Source organism: Pelodiscus sinensis, chromosome 1, assembly GCF_049634645.1.
Source record: "Pelodiscus sinensis isolate JC-2024 chromosome 1, ASM4963464v1, whole genome shotgun sequence".
Lineage (NCBI taxonomy): Eukaryota > Metazoa > Chordata > Testudines > Trionychidae > Pelodiscus > Pelodiscus sinensis.
The window spans coordinates 136996395-137015094 of NC_134711.1; the positions used below are offsets into that span (position 1 = coordinate 136996395).

Sequence of the window (18700 nt, forward strand, 5' to 3'; positions counted from 1 at the left end):
TCAGTCAGTCAGTTCTGGGCTTCCCTACATGCCACATGCACACAAACACACACCCTGCTCCCACACTGGAACCTATTTTCTGCCCTGGAGGAATCCCAGGAAATACATTTCACTGCTTCTCTTATAAGGAAGAGGAGTGCTAATGCTTGACACTCAATACATGTTGCTCTCCTGTGTCCTTTCCTCTTTCTCTTCTCATCTTCTTTGTTGCTCTTTCCTCTTAAGGTCTCAGTATCTCATTGTCCCATCTCCTTGGATTATTTGTTCATGTCATTTTTCACACATTGCAAACCCTTTATAAATTCAGTGTTTTTGTTAATCACATTGAAAATAGAAATCTGCTCCCTTAGCAAAAACTTTCCCCTTCCAAGGGCATGCAGACCTGTTTTATTATTGATGCATTCAGAAGCCCCGGCACATTGATTTGTTAATATAGGGTTGGTCACAAGCACTGGGTAAACCATGTTAGTTTGTTATAATTGGGTGGTTCCTGAGTGCCGGGACTGCACCTATTGTTGTTAATAAATTATGTTCATACTGGTCATCATTGTATTGTTACTCATGCACATTATAGCTGCATGCACTAGTTTGTTGTTGTAGGGTCATGTACAAGAACTGGACTTGCTCTCACAGGTTTGTTATTATACAGCCACTCATAAGTATTTGGGATGGATGCACTGGTTTGTTATTGCAGTGTCCTGTATAAGTGCTGGGTCTCCACACGGTGATTAGTTAGTGTAGGGTCATTCATTAGCACTATGAGCCCCAGTTCCTGCTTCGTTACTGAAAGGATGAAGATAAGGATGGAGGTCCTAGTACTGGCTAGTCAAGCAATAAATGTTTTGAGGCTCCAACAACCTACCAAAGAATTCTGGGACATTTGCATGGAATAAGGAAGTGACACAGAAAGAGGAGAAGGAAATGAAGTTGATTTTGTGTTTTGGTGGGGGAAGAATACCTACAAGTTCCTTTGTCTCTTGAGGGAAAATCTCTTGCACAATCATCTGCCCAAGGACAGGTTCAAAGAAGATGCTGGTGTCAGTCAGACATCTCTTCCAGCGATGGGTACTCAGTACCTAGAAAGAAAGAAAGAAAGAAAGAAAGAAAGAAAGAAAGAAAGAAAGAAAGAAAGAAAGAAAGAAAGAAAGAAAGAAAGAAAGAAAGAAAGAAAGAAAGAAAGAAAGAAAGAAAGAGATCCAGAAGGCAGACCAACACAGAAAGAAGGACAGTGAAATAGGTGTACATTTGTAATAAGGCTCATAAAAATAATCAAGAATTTAATTTATTTTACTTAGATATTTATCAACTCTAAAAGGCTTTGAGCACCTCAGGAAATATGAACATACAACTCAAGGCTGGTTCACCCTCTTCACATCCATAAATGGTGGGGATTCATATTCTGACTGGGAGTAACAGAAAAGGGAAATCTGTATATTGTTCTCCAACCACTGTCCTTATAGAAGCCTCTCAATGTGGATTGGACTCCATGGAAGCAGCAGGTTGAGGGCTGACTTCCTCCATGTATCATCACTGGAGGTAACTGCAGTCATGTGGATGATGGGTTGGTCTGCACCTCAGAAAGTTTGTGGATGACACTAAGCTAGGGGAAGAGATAAATACATTGGAGGGCAGGAGTAGAGTCTAGAGTGATCTAGACAAATTGGAGGATTGGACCAAAAAAATTGATGAGGTTCAACAAGGACAAGTGCAGAGTCTTGCACTTGGGATGGAAGACATTTGGGATAGAAGACTCCCATTCACTGCTAAAGGCTGAGACAGACTGGCTAGACAGCAGTTCAGCAGAAAAGGACCTGGGAATTACAGTGGACAAGAAGCTGGATATGAGTCACAGTCTGTCATTGTAGCCAATAAGGCTAATGACATATTGGACTGCATTATCAGGAGCGTTGCCAGAAGATTGAGGGAAGTTATTATTCCCCTCTGTTAGGCCCTGGTGATACAATATCTGGAGTATTGAGTCCAGTCCCCCCTCCTCACTACAGAATGGATGTGGACAAATTGGAGAAAGTCCAGTAGAGGACAAAGAAAATGATTAGTGGGCTGGGACACATGACTTAGAGGTTGAGAAAAATGGGCTTACTTAGTTTTCAGAAGAGAAAAATGGGGAGGGGATTTGATAGCCAAATTCAACTACCTGACGGGGGGTTCCAAAGAGGCTCTAGAGAGGCTGTTCTCAGTGGTGACAGATGGCAGAACAAGGAGCAATGGTCTCAAGTTACAGTGGGGAAGATCTATATTGGATATTAGGAAAAACGATTTCCCTAGGAGGGTGATGAAGCACTGGGATGGGTTCCCTAGGGAAGTGATGGAATCTCCATCCCTAGAGGTTTTTAAGTCCTGGCTTGACAAAGCCCTGGCTGGGTTGATTTAGTTTGGGTGGTCCTGCTTTGGGCAGGGGGCAGCCCTCTGATTCTATGACACTATGAAATAGGAAGTAATGCTGCTAGCTTGACCAGCCTGCCCTTCCACTCAGCATAAGAAACTCTACTTTGAGAACTAGCGATTGGGGGGCAGCAGCCTGTGTAAGTGTCCATGGGAACAGAGCTTTTACTGAGCTGCTGTGGGGCTGGAAAGAATGAAGGGAAGCTGACTCACCATCATAGAGTCTCCTGTTTTTCCATGCAGCTTTTCAAACAATTCCCTGCGTGCATCTTGGAACCGGCTGTCGAGGGCTGGGGAGAGATTTCCAACCAGGCAGAGGATCATATAGATTTGTAGGACCCTGGTGGAAAAGACACAACGCTGCATATTTATATGGACCAATACATAGAGATCACTTTAGCCAGCACTAAATGCAGCCATATCTTGAGTAAACTGTGACAACTATTTAACTGTAAACTACAATGCCACTTAATAGCTGAAGACAGAGTGTGATCAACAGTGCCTGTGCCTAGAAGGATAGGGAGAATTTACTTGGAAAAATGTAACAGCCTGAGCTGAACTGGACTGGAAAATAGGCCAGAACTTGCAAAAAGTGCCACAGGACCTATAACGACTACATGGGAAGAGTCCCTCTTGCTCCTGCAGTGCCTTCATGTTTCCTTGGCCACCTCCCATTTGAACACTAAGGCCATTCATATTCAGTTTGACACCTGAAGCTATCACAGTCTCCTCAAAGCACAACGGCTACAGCATCAGACATCAGCTCTTACCTCCCCTTCTGCCATTTTTCAATAAGTTGTGACATGCCTTCCAAATAATCCATGTCATGCACTGCGATTGGCTGGGAGATGTTCAGCAGCACAGGATGGAAGGCTGCTTGGAGACATGGCAGCCAATCAATTGCGGGTGCCTTTTCCTAAAGGTAAAGCCAAACAGAAATGTTGAAATGTGACTTCCAGACTGAATGGGGGAAAACAGGAATGTCTCTTTAGTGCATGAGGGGCCATCTCACCAGAGTGAGATTCAAGGGCACTGAGAGTGGCGGGAGAGGAGTTACCAGGACTGAGAGTGCGGCGAATGGAAGTTGCACCATGGTACCAGTGAAGAACAGCCTCAGCAGGTTGGGGATGCACTGACAGTTCATTAGCAGAGGAGACTAGGTGGCTCCTGCAAGGAGCTCTACACATTCTCCTTCACCTGGAAGTTCAAGACACATACCTGCAACTCTCCAATAGTGGTGTGATAGAACAGCATCCCTCTCTCTCGCCGTTTCTGCAGTGGGGTGACCATCTTCTGGAGGTTGGAGATGAAGGACAAGGCGAAAGAGATTGAGGTGGTGGTGACATTCTGTGGCCCTCCCAGCAGTGTCCCCAGCTTCATCAGGTATGAGAAATACACACGGACAACCTATGATTTAAAAAAAGATCTATGAGTTGGGATCTGAGCCATTCCACCACCTACACATTCAACAATCTCATCCCACCTAGGCCTCAATCCTTCAGGGTTGTAGCCCACCACAAACCATTCCTTTCATTCCCATGTTTCTGTATATCTGCTGGAGCAAGGTTCGCTGAATAGGGTGGTTGGATCTGTGCACAAAATTGAACTATAAATGAGAAATAATAGTTAATGGTTCCTTCACATTTTACTATTGCTTTAAATATAGGGATCATTTTAGCACTGAAATGCCACTACTTTTGGGAAGGGGAGAAGCAAGCTATTTAATTGCATGACTCAGCAGTGAACTACAGTGAACAATGAGATTCTGGCTTCTCTAGTGCCATCTGAAAACAGAGCAACAGGCTAATTTGTTCATATGTTAATAGAAATGAGAGAAGAGTCAAAGGTATTGTAGTGCAATTTGCCAAACCACTTATGTGTTAATTTAGGAATGGTATTGTCTTTGCTTATCTTTAACCTGTTGATTGCTATCACATAACATTATGTATAAAGTGTTTCTTCATGTTAAAATGAGAATGCATGTGTAAACTTCATGAAAATTAATGAAGCATTGTTGTTTGCTATTACATTACCTTTTGCACTGTGTAAATCTCTGTAATTACCCATCAAACGTGATTGAAGCCTTGGAAATGTAAACGAAGAATGCTAACTTCAAAGCAAGGGCCATTGTGTTCCACAATGGAAATTCACTGGCCCACATGGTTGAAAACATTGTTCAGATTGTCTTCTGTGAGAAGAAACTATAAATACAGATTCAAAGGCATAATCTTCATCTCAGGCTATGTCTACACTACAAAGAAAAGTTGGAAAAAGATATGCAAATTGCGAACCACAATTTGTGTATCTTTTTCCACTTTTCTTCTGAAAGAGGCTTTTCCGACATTTGGCCCATCTACACGGGGCCAAACGTCAGAAAAAAACTCTCCTTTGGAACTTCCCTTCTTCCTCATAGAACGAGGTTTACAGGGATGCTGAAAAAACATGTCTGCTTTTCCGAAAAAAAATGTCAGAAAAGCAGATGCATTCCTTGGACCTCCAGTATCCCAGAAAAGCTCTGTAGTGTAGACATAGCCTCAGACTGTTTGGACTTTTACAGAGAAGATGCCAAATGCAGAATGGAGATCCCCAGAAACATCAAGGTTACTTGAAAATTTTTTTGAACTAGCAGATTATTACATCAACTGCTATAATTTTGAATTTACTAACTTTGACTGTTAATGTATTTATTTTCCTGCTTTAACCTCTTACAAATTCTCATTTCTTTTTTAAGCTAATAAATCTTTCATTGATTTACTAGAGAATTGGCTACTAGCATTATATTTGGTGTGAGATTCAAAGTACCAAATTGATCTGGGGTAAGTGACTGATCCCTTGGAATTGGGAGTAACCTAATGTGATGTCATACTTGGTTTATATAACCTTTTATCACAACGTTCAGTTTGTCTTGGCTGCAAGATTGACTGGAGAGTCTAATGACTCCATGGTAAGGCTGGTATAGTGATTCAGGAATGCACGTTTGTTATTGGCTTTCTGAACCCCAATTATGTAGAACACACCACCAGTTAGGAGCTTCTGCCCTGTTTTCTGACAATTAGACCAGGAATTGGCATTAACCAGTTGTGAGCCACTCCAGACAGCAAGACAAACAGAATGGAAATTTTGGACAGAGCAGGCCAGCCTTGCGTTACTACTTGGATTTGCAGGGAATCTTAAACATCCATGGTGGGAAGACAGAACTTTAATTTTCAAGATCTGCTCTGAAAGGCTCACACTGAGTAAATTGCAGCCAACTCAGCAGATCCAGGTGAGAAAGAAGAATAGATGAGATGAATAAATTGGAACTGGATTTTCTGGACTGAATTCAAAAGGGATTCCAAGGACTCTCATCCATGCTAGGATGAAATGTGTCATATTTTAACAACAGGTTACAAAGTCCTAATAAAATCAGGTCAAGTTTTTGGTAACTCATGTTCCCCTTGAACAGCTAGCACATTAAAAACCTACAGCATTCCCTTCCTACACCACAACATAAAAACCTGTTGGCTAAAAATGTTCCAACACTCCATGTTATCCTAATATGAACAAGCCCTATAATACCTCTATACTCTCATCAAATACTTAACACGTGTGATCATCACTCACAAACTATTCTATACCAGAGGACATTCCTGAACCTAGTAGACATGTTTTTTCCATGCCCCAGGCTTTGTTGTGGTACCTCAGGATAATTTGCTTTCTCATCGTAGTCACTCTCTGGAGGTATCTCAAACTTAGGATGGTCAATCTAAGGAAAGGAGTGAAGGAAAGACACTTGGTTAATATCAGAAACACTAGAGATGGAAAAATAATTTAGTCAGTGACTTTTGTTTCTTTATCTGCTCAAGCACTTGTCTGCAAGCTGTTTATGATTGTCATAAACTGAAAAGTGTCCCCAAACAGTTTCTATGGTTAATTTTTGTCTTGAGCTCATTTGCAAGAAGTCTGTTGTAAGTATTTGACATTTAAATTCAAGAAACATTGGTTAGCTACATATATGATATAATATAATAAATGATAATAATTATATACATGCAATACATAACAATGTTTTAATGTTGTATGAATTTTTATTCAAGAAATGCCAAAATATCTGATTTGAGACTCGGGCCCCACAGCGGTATGCACATAACAAGAGTCAGTATCTTTGAAGACAGCTTACTATCTAAATAGACAAGGACAGAAAAGGGTGGGAGGAAGGGAAATAACTTTCCCCACATATGCTCCTACTAACTTCAATTTCCAGAAACGAATGATAAAGATTATGTATTTAACAAGTAATAACAATTAAGAAATGAGTGGAAAATGTAAGGACAGGAAGTGGTACAAAAGAGTATCTAGTCTCCAGCCTCAAATAGATGAAGGCTTTAAAATATCAACAATGAATCTCATTATACAGTATTATAAAAGTGGATCAAGGAGGACTCCTTGGCCTCTCAGCTCATGAGGGCTGATGACAAAGCAATTTGTCTCTTATATAATGTTACTGCTGGTTCTGTTCTGGTTAGGAAGTGCCTAATCCTCTTCTAGTCTCACTGAGCTATTAGCATCAATGATACCCTGCAGCAATGAATTACACAGTGCATGGCAAAACAGTTCTTGTGTATTTTAATTGCATGGATTTATAGAAATCATTTAAAGAAGACCATATTACTCATAATATATGCCTTTCCCAGTGGCTTAAGCAGTTATTTGGTCTTAAAGATCCACAAGTACTACTCTGACTGTCCTTTCCCACTGCTATCGCCTTCTGATCCTCTTACCTGGATGATATTGGTGCTGGGGTCCGAAGGGCTAGGTCCCACATATGCTCTGAAGAAGGGGAAAGTGTTGTATTTGCCCATGAGTATCTGCAGGGTCTGGTTAAAATCTGTCTGTTTCCCAGGACCTGTGAAGTTCCAGCCACCAATCTGAGGAAAGAGAGTAATACAGAGAAAAAACTCCCTGACTACCATGGGTCGAAAGAGAAGCAGGAACAGCTGCTGTTCACTGATCTCCACATTCTCCCCCCTACTTTCATGGAACATGATGACTATGACAGCTCAGGGCCAAGATCGTACAAATAATGAAGACAAAAGAAAGGGAAGAACCCAGGAAAATCTTCAAACTCCCAGTGATACTCTGCAGTGACCCTGTCACTTTATGTTTATGGAATGCCATAAAAGTGCTATATAAGGAGGCAGAGGAGGTCAAGAGCATAAGAGAGCCACCTGAAAGGGCAACAGGTGGCAGAAGAAGGTAGAGGAGGAAGTGTCTGCATTTCACTGCCATCCTCAATCAGGGCAGTTAGGACTCGTTTTTCATACTTGGGGATTCAGGTGCTTAAATCCTACCTTACCTCTCATGGGCCCTAAAATTCCATCTCACTTGCAGGGAGTTTCCTAAGCTGCAGGATGGATCTCACTGAATTACCCTGAGTTCCTGTTAAGAAAAGTACATGATGGGAGGAATTCTAAAATTCCAAGGCCTCATGTGTCTGAATGGATATTAAGGTACGAAATAAATATTCAGGGTCTGAAATCAGGCAGCCAAATCAGAGCACCCAGTCCATAGCATCTATTAGGGAAATGATTTTTGTGCCATGGAGTCTCATCATTTATAAATTAGGCTCATTCCCTGGGCAGAAGCCACTAACTTTCCATCACTGACATCTTAGTCACCATTGACTTAGTGGTTGCAAGTGTAATAATGAAGGAGCAAATAACAAAGCAGATTATTACATTCCCCCCATTGTTTTCTATCCTTTTCGGAGAAGAGCTTTTTTCTGAAGTACATAGGTATGCTCAGAAATAGTGTGTGAGAGCAACAAGCACCTCATTTATGAGCTCCTTCAAGGGCTGAGCCCCTTCTGCTTCTATCCGCTGGGTATTCATGCAGGAGTGGTAGAACTGGATGGCTTTCTCCTTGGCTGAGCCTCCAACCTTGACCCGTGGAACCTCTGAGATAAGGAAAAAGACAAAACACTTAACGAGCCAAACATTAACGAAAACCAAGAGGAGGCATCAGGTGAGGAGGTGGGGTAAATGTTCATCCTGAAGCAGGAACTACAACTTGTTTGATAATCCATGACACAATATAACACTTTCGGAGTGCATCGACAGACACCATGGTCTCCACTAAAGATCAAATCTGGATCTTTCACACTAAAAAGTACAACCCACAATCACTAAAACCAAAGTAGTAGCTTTAGCTGTGAGCAAGGAGGTTTCTGCTAAAGTTTCTAGGGGCCCAGAGAGTAATGAGAGACATGACTCATCCAAACTCTAGCAAACAGAGGGATACAATCACAAGTCAGCACTACAGTTTCCCAAGAGAGTGTTATGTTCCCATTTAGGATGATTATAGCTCTGGTTGTGGTGACAAGGTGATAACACGGGGGTGGCTGTGACAGCACAGCTGTTTGTATTGCTGCCCGACTGGGATGCCTGCTTCACTGTGGTGATGGTATGAGATGGCAGGGAAATGATTTGGAAACAAGAAGCTGAAGTGAGAGACCATGTGATTGTTACACTGGCTCTGGTGAGTGAAAGTGCATTTTCTGGGGAATGTTGTAGAGATGTATATTGGGGGTTGTAGTGACAAGGGAATGGAGTTGTTCCCATGGGTGTGGCTTGATACTGGTGCATTCTAGGGTTCATGGCTGTGGTTGCAGTGACAGAGAGGTACCAAGGGTTGAGTTTGGTCCCTTTTGGAAGTGGCTGCCCTGTTGTATGTCAGTAACCAAAGCTGTGGCTGCAGAGGATGTCCCCCCTCTACCTAAGAGCCTCTTCAGGATCAGCTCGTTTTCTTCCAGCATGACGTCAAACACATTTGAGGACTCCACAGTCAACCTGAGCGAGTGGTTGGTTTTCCAGTTGCCACAAACATAGCCATAAAAATCCTCACAGGGATCTATGGTGGTATTCCTTGTCTCCAGGAGTCTGGCCACAAGTGTGAGACACTCCTTGGTGTTACAGGGCTCTGGGCAAGAAGCACAGACAGAAGCCATTATTAGCAGGATGAAGGAAATTCAAGAAAATACATGGAGAGAGATTATTTTGCAGTTTAATGTGTTGTACAAAATCCTATGCTTTTGAAACAATATTGAATTATCTGGAAAATTATTGCTGACCAGAAGATAAAGTATATCCTATGTTTGACTTTATGCAATGGATGAAAATAGGCACCAAGTAAGGGACACCATTTAAAATAAAGGATGAATGGTCACCCAGGGATAAGGTCCCATCTTGGCACAATCTAATCAACCACAAAGCTGATTATCAACAAACTTCTCCCATTTTCATCTTCTTACCACATTCACTGTGTGTCAGTGAGAGTCTGGCCAAGCAGTGATCTCCCAGGAATATAACTACTACTACAAGGCTAGAGAGTTTAGGACCAGCAGAGAGGAAGAGAAAGACATAGGCAGGGGAAAGGAGATAAACTGAACAATGATATATCAGGAAGCATTTCCCAAGAATGACATCTGTCAGAACTTTTCTACCAGTCCAACTTATGTTAATTTAAAAACTTATTTAATAAAGCCTGTGTAAACTCCTGGATAAACATTCTTATTTTGTTTTACAAGTAACTTATGTTGTTTTCCTGTTAAATTAGTTCTTTGCTGAAATAAGACACTCTCAAATCAAAATAATAATACATATTTAATTAAACGCATGCAAGTTTGTGTCTAGACAAGGCCATAGGGCGGACTTAATGTCTCAAGGTGACTGTCATTTCTTAAGACACAGACACTGGCCTAAGCAAAGTTCTGTATAATATACAAGTAGGCCTCAGACCTTCACTGGTTGGTATGATGTATGTGGGAAAAAGTGGGAGATAGAGAAGATTTGAACGAATACAGCCTTTGTAGTGGTCTGTAGTTAGGGGATTCCTAACCCTTACAGACAGCAGACAGGGGAAAGGTCAGAAGAGGAGTTAAAGGGGGATTTTAACCAAGAGGGAGATAAATTATGGAAGAGGATATGACTTGGCCTCTTCATATATATATATAGATTCTTATTTTGCATACCCACCTAGTGGTTAGAAAAGTGGACTGCTTGTGGATCTGGATTCATAGGCCCTGCTTTCAGGTTTGCCACTGATTGGAGCTCTCTAATTATCTTATTAGTGATAGGGACAGGGACAGAAAGGAGGGACAATTTCAAGCTCCAGTCCCAAATTCCGGACTTATCCCTATTTCTCCTAGGGCACTATAAACAGACCAGTCAGGGATACAGAAGCTGCAGACAAGAGGGAGGGGATGAGAGTAATACAATAGTCTTTAGAAGGTTCAGTGCTACTCTTCAGAGAGGGTGGGCCTGGCCACACTAAGCAGGCAGGATGTTTGGGAGTGAAGAGGTCTCCACATGGTAGGGAAGGCTTGGAGTGGGTACGGTAATGAGTCTTTATTACATTTTATTTATTTCAGACATTTCTGTTTTCCCAAGTCTTAGGAACCAACCATGGCCTGGGCCTCACGCAGATGCTCAACCCAAAAGACAATTAAGGGAGAGGAGAAAGGAAGGGGTCTCACTAGCAGGTTGGGTGCAGGAGAAGGGAGAAGGGAGAAGGACTGAGGTACCCTTAATTGTACCCTTAATTGTACCCAGGCCACAGGTGAAGATGGTGTAGACAAGAAGCAATGCAAACCCAAGGACAGCGCTGAGCATGAGAGCACACAGGAGGAGGCTCTTCCCCCGAAGGTATCTCCCTTTCTTTGCAGCCTCTTTCAGATCCTCCTCACGGGCCTGAAAAGGGGAAGAAAAGAAAAGAGGGGAGATGCAGAGAAAGACATTCCTATTAGAATTACTCCAGTCATATGCCCTCCCAGCTCCACCCATTCTACCAGTATTATATAGAAGAGCTGGGAACTAGGGGCATTAATAATTGTACCAGTTCCTCAGTTGCTTCTAGTTCAACCCACATCTTGCAGAACCCTCAACAACAGTTCCTACACTTCGTCCTTTTCCCCAGCCTTACCAGCTGCAATGATTCTTCTTTTTCTTTCCATTTACCTGACTCCCAGAACTCCTCCCCATCTTGGTACTAACATACTGCCATCCTGTTGTTCATTCTACTTGCATTTTACTCTCTTCCCCCCACTCTGTGCCTGTTTGGTCTGTTCAGACTGCAAACTGTTTGGGGCAGGACTATCCACTACTCTGTGTTTGTACGGCACCCTGCACAATGGGGGGTTGGCTTTGGGAACTACAGATATAAACATAATTTATAATTACCAGTACTCATAATAAGAATAGAGCAAAGATAAGAAGAGGAAACCCAGGTGGGGAAGAGGAATGTGGAGATGGTACAGAAAGAGATGGGTAAGGTCACCGGTTCAGGAGACAGAGCTTCTCAGGGGCTGAACTGAGAGTGTGGTGTGGACTCCTACAGAAACTAAGGTTGTCCTAAACCTCACCACTTTCTGCTCCAACTAAATATTTTTCTTCTGTTCCCCTGTGATGGTTATACATGCTGGGTTTTACTCTGAAAGTGAAGACAGCCCCAGGGAAGGGATGGAAAAGGAGGAAGGAGAATTTGTATGGCTTACAAACAGAGAGTGGGTACGTTTTTCTTTCATGAACTACTCCTTCACTCCCTCCAAGACCATCCCCTGTGATCCCTCCTTCCCACTGTAATATGTTTCTCTCTTTTTCAGGTTGGTAGCTTGATTACAAGGTGTTCAAAATCCAGGACTACCTTGGACTTGGATTCTTTTTAAAGGGTACCTATATCTCCTCCTCAAATGCTGAAAGCTGAGATATAGGAAGACAGCCAGGAAGCAGCAAGATGTGACTTTCCATTTTCTGTGGAATCTATGATTCATATTAGCAGTGCATTAATATTTTCCTTATTAAATAATGCCTCTGTTGAATATCAGTGATTAAAATAAACAAGCAAGTAAGCAAACAAAACAAAAACAGACATTTAGAATGCTCCCATGCCTCAATTCTAAACAGTGCAAGGAAGCTGAGATTTTAGGGTCTGTCAATTCTGTGCACTGAGGGATATGAGAAGAACAAATGTTCCCAAAACACTTCTTATTTCCTAAAACAGTTTAGCTTATCTGTTTTTGATGCTGGGTTTGAAAGAATGGCATCAGACTTTTGAAATAATAACATCCTGTGTCTACTTGGAAGGACATTGATCTCCCTTACTGCTCTCAGAAGAATACAGAACTGGTGAATGCCTCCTTTGCCTCACACTGCTAGATGTATGTGGACCCACACAAACTAACCATCTTTGACCTTAGATCCAAAGAGGATGAAATGTCTCTGGGGAACTATATGGGAAGGGGAGCTACTGATCTACAGACTTTTTCAAATCTCAGTCTCTGGGCAGGCCCAGCCTTAGGGCAAGGCGAGCAAGGCCTGTCTCTGGGTTCAGTCTGGTCTTAGCTCAGGTAGATCTAGATGACACAAAAGGATTTGGCAATGAGCTATGGAAGCTTTTATATCTTATTCCAACCTGGCCTGAAGTTATGAGGCACAAGACAGTTGGATAGCTTGCAGGGGACTGAAGAACAGAGCCTAGCATATGCAGGTTGACTCTTCCAACTTAGCCTCAGGTAAGAGGAATGAATGGGAAAAATGGATGGTTTGGAGGAAATTTAGGGAGGGGACAGAGTGCCGTCACTAGCCATCCAAGCCATCACTAGCTTCAGTTAAAAAAGGAATGGGGAGTCTAAATGGTTTGCAAGAGTCTGAGTGGCTCAGCATTTCCAGTGCTGCTCCATTTTGTGGGGATTGGATATTTGAGGCTGGGCACATGGGAATGAGACATAGATCCTCTTCTCTATAGACTATGTTCTGTGCTGTGGCAAAGGGTGAGGGGCACGCTATTTTCCAGATGTTGCAGCCATTCAGTTAGCCAAAGTTTTTTCTCTGTAGTTTTTAATTCTTTAGACCTCACCCTAATTACCTTGCCTATAAGGATTAAATCCATCAACAGTGGATCCTAGAGAGTCCCCAGGAATTCTAGGGAAGCAGGAAGTGAATTGGCAGGAGAGACAGTGTGTGTGTGGGGGGGGGACTTTTTGAATTAGAAGCAGTGACCTTTCCTTTTCTGTTGTGTGGCCAAAGGAGAATCTCGGAGCTCTATAAGGGTATGTCTACGCTACCCTCCTAATTCGAACTAGGAGGATAATGTAGGCATACCGCACTTGCAAATGAAGCCCGGGATTTGAATTTCCTGGCCTTCATTTACATTAAGCCGGCCGGCGCCATTTTTAAATGCCGGCAGTTCGAACCCCGTGCCACGCGGCTACACGGAACACGGAGTAGCTAATTCGGATTAGGCTTCCTAATCCGAACTAGCTGTACTCCTCATTCCATGAGGAGTACAGCTAGTTCAGATTAGGAAACCTAATCCGAATTAGCTACTCCGTGTTGCGTGTAGCCGCGTGGCACGGGGTTCGAACTGCCGGCATTTAAAAATGGCGCTGGCCGGCTTCATGCAAATGAAGCCCAGGAAATTCAAATCCCGGGCTTCATTTGCAAGTGCGGTATGCCTACATTACCCTCCTAGTTCGAATTAGGAGGGTAGCGTAGACATACCCTAAGAAACCAGGGTGCCAGGCATGGAGAATCCAGAGACATCCATACCTAGGGGAGGACTCAGTCTTGAACTACAGATATGTGAGTAGAACAGGGAATATTTAGTCAGACACAATCAGGTTATTTTCGGTTTGTTGGTCTTCTCTGTGCTGAGCACATGTAACTACCCCCTTACACTATAACTTTCCAAGCTGAATCCTAGGAAAGCAATTCTCTGTGTTTTTAATCCTTCTCTCAGGTCCTCTGTAACAGCTAGCAACCAAGTAATGTTTCACTAAGTATGTTTCCTTTTTCTTGTTAATAAAAACCACCCATGATCTTATTCCTGTGTCCTGGAAAGTGTGAGGTTCTGTGTGCACATGTCTAAAACTGCACAGCCAAACTACTAAGAGAAACTAAAGTTCCCTTTTCAGTTGATTCGCAGCACCTGGGTTTTCAAACTCTGCCCAGAGGGAGGGTTAAAAGAGGGTCCCTTACAGGAAGGAATTCCCAAGTGCACCTTCCTGGGTTCTCCAAAGAGTTTTGCACTTGGGTGGTGGCAGCGGTATCCATCCAAGTCTGGAGAATCTGTAACCTTGTAGAGTTTTAACACAGGCCTTAAAGGGCAACGTGTTTTAAAGTCTTTTGTGAGCTCCCACCTTCTGCACTTAAAGTGCCAGAGTGGAGAAAAGTATTGTCATATGCTAATACAGATAGAGTTGCCAGGTTTTCAATCAGAACAAGCAGTCGAAAAGGAGCCTGGTCTGCTGCAGACCAGGCTGTTAAAAGTCTGGTTGGTGGCACAGTGGGATTAAGACAGGCTTCCTGCCTGCCCTGGCTCTGCATGGCTCCCAAAAGTGGCCAGTGTCCTGCAGCCCCTAGGTGCAAGGGCTACTTCTGCCCGAGTGCTGGCTCCTCAGGTCCCATTGGTTGGAAACCACAGCCTATGGGAGCTTCAGGGGCTATGCATGCAAGCAAGGGTAGCCTCTGGCTGCCCCTGTGCCTAGAAGTCAGAGGGACATGCAGTCCACTTTGAGGAGCCACCTGAGGTAAGTACCACCTGAAGCCTGCACCCAAGCCCCCTGGTATATCCCTGCCATAGACTTGAGCCCTCTCCCACAGCCCCATACTGCACTCCCTCCAGCAACCCAACACCCTGCCTCAACCCTGAACACTTTCCTGCACCTAAACTCCCTCCAAAAGACCACACATACCCTGCACTCTGAATCCCCTTGGCCCCACCCCAGAGCTTGCAACCCCAGCTGAAACCTGCACCTCCCTGCAATCCAAACATTGTCCCTACCCCAGCTGGGGCACATGATGCATGAAGAGAGGCTGAGGGATCTGGGCTTAAGAAGAGTGAGGGGGGATTTGATAGCAGCCTTCAGCTGCCTGCAGGGAGGTTCCAAAGAGGATGGAGAAAGGCTGTTCTCAGTGGTGACAGATGGCAGAACAAGGAGCAATGGTCTCAAGCTGCAGTGGGGAAGGTCAGGTTGGATATTAGGAAAAACTATTTTACTAGAAGGGCAGTGAAACATTGGAATGTGATCCCAAGGGTAGTGGTAGAATCTCCATCCTTAGAGGTTTTTAAGTCTTGGCTTGACAAAGGTCTGGCTGGGATGAATTAGTTGGGGTTGGTCCAGCTTTAACTAGTGAGTTGGACTTGATGACCTCCTGAGTTCTCATCCAACCCTCTTCTTCTAAGATTCAATTAATTTGGGCCTGATTTCTGTAGGTGAACTTGCATCCATAGACCTGCACTACACCTGCCTTCTCGTCACATGGTAATACTTATGCTCTCAGATTTGGGGTTGAAATCCAGCGAAATACTTTAGCACCTGGTTAAATCCATGTCTGTTTAGCAAGGCACTTAAATGTGCATGAAAACCAATAGGATAGAAGTACACACTGAAAGTGAAGCACATTCTAAAGTGTTTTGCTGAACACAGATGGTTTGCTGAACCCTGGCCTGGAAAACTGAAAAGTGTGAAGCATAAAAACAGACTATAAAAAATTAAAATAGTGTATGTTCTCAAATGAATGTGGGTATCTGTATGTAAAACAGCCATTCAATAAACAAAACTCCATTTGTATGAACAGAAAATAAAAATAGGTATGAACACTAACAATGGAGAAGCCATTCAGAATACAAACAAAGGTTTGTGAACTCTACCTTTTGTTGTAGTCAACAGATTTATCTATAGCCTAATAAATATTTTGAAAATTATATTATGTTGATTGGTTACAAATTTGGATCTTACATAATTAAGAAAATTATCACCACTTGCCAAATGTACATTAGAGTATAAAATTTGCAGTTATGTCACTTAATTATATAAGATATCTAATCAGGAAAGAGAAACAATTGTACATAACATACAATTAAGCCAATTAAAGTGTGATTTCTAATTTTCAAACATTTCCAATTGAAGAATCACCTCCACACTAAACAAGAAAAAAACACAACAATTTGTTGAAAAAATTTGCAAATAATTCTGAATAAAGAGAGCATTGGGAATTCTCCCATTTGTGGACAATTTGTGTATACTCTAAAAAAAGGAAACTTATCAGATACATTATTTGTTGTAAATTGTTCACTTAGGTCTCAGCATAACCTCAAAATAGGAACTGGTTTACTATAACCTTTAACTGTGTACAACAACTCCAAGACAAAACTACCAACTGGGATGACTCTGAATTGTAGCTGGTGATTTTAGCAGCAGTTACCTGCTGGAACAACACAAAACGAAAGACTCTTAGAGACAAATGTTAGCAGAGCAGAGGAGACAGATAAATACACAGAGCGAAAACTCCGATATCTTGTCTCATCGACCGCAGGGAAGGGGAGCCAGGAGTAAGTCAGGAAAGTTCAAAATAAAGTTGAAACTCCAACTGCAAAGACCCCTATGCTGGAATCTGAACCCCTAGTGTTGGGCCCTGTGAAAGTGCTGCTGCAGCCCCAACTCTGAAGAGCATTTGAGTCCAGCTGTTCAACCCCCCTTAGGGCACAAAGCAGGGTAAGAGTGAAAGAGAGACATAGAGAGGGAGCACAAGTGAGCTAAATGATATGAATGTGTGACTAGCATTCTTTCCCTACCTGCTGAGGAGTCCTTATGTCTCTCATTGTGGAAACTGTCCTGCTCTGTGTAGTTACTGCTGCTGCTGTTGCTGCTACTAGGTTGTTTATGCCTTACTCCTCCCCAAGGGCTGGTAAAGAACACAGTTCAGATCACAGACAGTCTTTCCTTCCCACCTTGGCTGAGTGCTCTGAGGAGGAGGAGGAGGAGATAGAGGAAAAGGGCTTTGAAAAACGCCCTTAAAGAAAACAGGAGGCAGAGAGAGAGAGAGAGAGAGATGGACACATTTCTGCAGTTCCCCACCCACCTTCTCCTAACAACCCTTCCTCCCCCAACAGTGCATTTTCACTCTCTACTCAGTTTTGGGCAAGCAAGTTTCCACCACAATCTGTCTGTCTATGTGCCTGAGTTACTCTGTGCACCTGCCCCCTCCCCACCATGCCTGGACACAAATATGCAGTTCTTTTCCCTGCCAACTCATCGCTTCTTCCTTCCTCCCCCTTTGTACCCTGCTTCATTTCAAATGCCTGCTTCAATCCACATCATCACTGCTTGTTTGAACCTGCTGTTCTGGGCCTGAGGCCTCTGCTAACCTCCAAGATAATGAGACTTACAGATTCTCATGCTCCTCCTTCCCCAGAAGGTGCAGAAATCCAGATGTGCTTCTCCTGCTGCTTCCACAACAGTACCAGAATCTATTTCCAGCAGGAACAGAAATGGAATTCTGATTCTCTTCCTTTTGCTCTCAGAATCCACTCCAGGGTGGCAGGAGTACCATGTGCACATTCCTGCTTGGTACAAAATAGCAACAGCCCTTTTTCCCAAAGAGCATTCCTGGGAAGATTTAAGAGGGTGGTTCCTCCAATTGGAGAAACCAGGTGATGGGGTTCATGAATGCAGTGGGATTCTAGGATATCTCCCTAAAGACCTCTAAAACTCAGTGGCAAGATCCTTCTTCACCATTGCACTCTGATAGACACTCCAATTTTATAATTAGATTCCTTATAAAGCTGAAGCCAATTACTTGTACCTCTTGGGTCACCCCTAGTCATACATCACCATATCCATATTATGGGTTTGACTAGCCTGGAACATGGAGATCCTTGTAGAAGTTTTCTTATGTGTATGTGTGTGCGTGCTGTTTTACCCCATGTCATCCTCAGGTCACTCTCCATTTTACAAATGCTCCTTTGAATATGTAACTAGTTATGTATAAGAAAATAGCTCGTAGGTCACCCCAAATCAACTTTCTGTGACTGAGGGCATCATGCCCAAAGATGTTCAAAACCATTTGCAGATGCAGGGACACATGACTTGGTATGACCTGAGAGATGTTTTGTCAGACCCCCACTTACTTCTTCAAATACAGAGCCCTTGAACACTGAACCAGGATTCTGAATAAAGAGGTAGGACTAGGTAACCCACTTCAGCCTCATAATAGCTTTATTTTGCGTAGCCTCTGTCATCCCTGAGCCGCAAAAGCTAGTGCCTCCACCTAGTGTAGGGAGAATAACTGTGAAATGGGCAAGGAGGGGGGCCCTGGCTTTGCACTCCCAGAAGGGGTGGGGCTGGGGCAGCCAGCTCACAGCACTACCCAGAATGTGGCATGCCTCCCCAGGCTCTCATAGCCACACGGGGTGTGCGGTACAGAGCTCCAACTGTGATTTAAAGGGCATGGGGCAAGGCTGTTGCTGTTGTGAATCATCA

The 18700-nt window shown here is 43.2% G+C and overlaps 1 protein-coding gene across 8 annotated transcripts in view; it reads right to left on the reverse strand.

Annotated features, from left to right (window-relative positions):
* Nucleotides 1-17214, reverse strand: part of KEL (Kell metallo-endopeptidase (Kell blood group)) — a 38239-nt gene extending 21025 nt beyond the window's left edge. For 3 of the 8 annotated variants that reach the window (XR_012896732.1, XR_012896731.1, XM_075903172.1), the window contains exons 1-10: nucleotides 17014-17212; nucleotides 10964-11129; nucleotides 9157-9360; nucleotides 8214-8338; nucleotides 7164-7310; nucleotides 6083-6148; nucleotides 3622-3810; nucleotides 3174-3319; nucleotides 2617-2743; nucleotides 963-1076 (exon numbers count right to left, since the gene is read on the reverse strand). Coding sequence is in view for 5 of the 8 variants with exons in the window: in XM_075903172.1 (XP_075759287.1) it covers nucleotides 963-1076; nucleotides 2617-2743; nucleotides 3174-3319; nucleotides 3622-3810; nucleotides 6083-6148; nucleotides 7164-7310; nucleotides 8214-8338; nucleotides 9157-9360; nucleotides 10964-11129; nucleotides 17014-17040 (1311 nt within the window). In the remaining 3 variants the exon portion in view is untranslated. Of the gene's footprint in view, nucleotides 1-962; nucleotides 1077-2616; nucleotides 2744-3173; nucleotides 3320-3621; nucleotides 3811-6082; nucleotides 6149-7163; nucleotides 7311-8213; nucleotides 8339-9156; nucleotides 9361-10963; nucleotides 11130-12110; nucleotides 12198-17013 lie in introns of all 8 variants that reach the window. The other 5 variants (XM_075903207.1, XR_012896736.1, XM_075903189.1 and 2 more) reach the window with 5 other exon arrangements.
* Between the last annotated feature and the right edge of the window lie 1486 nt (nucleotides 17215-18700).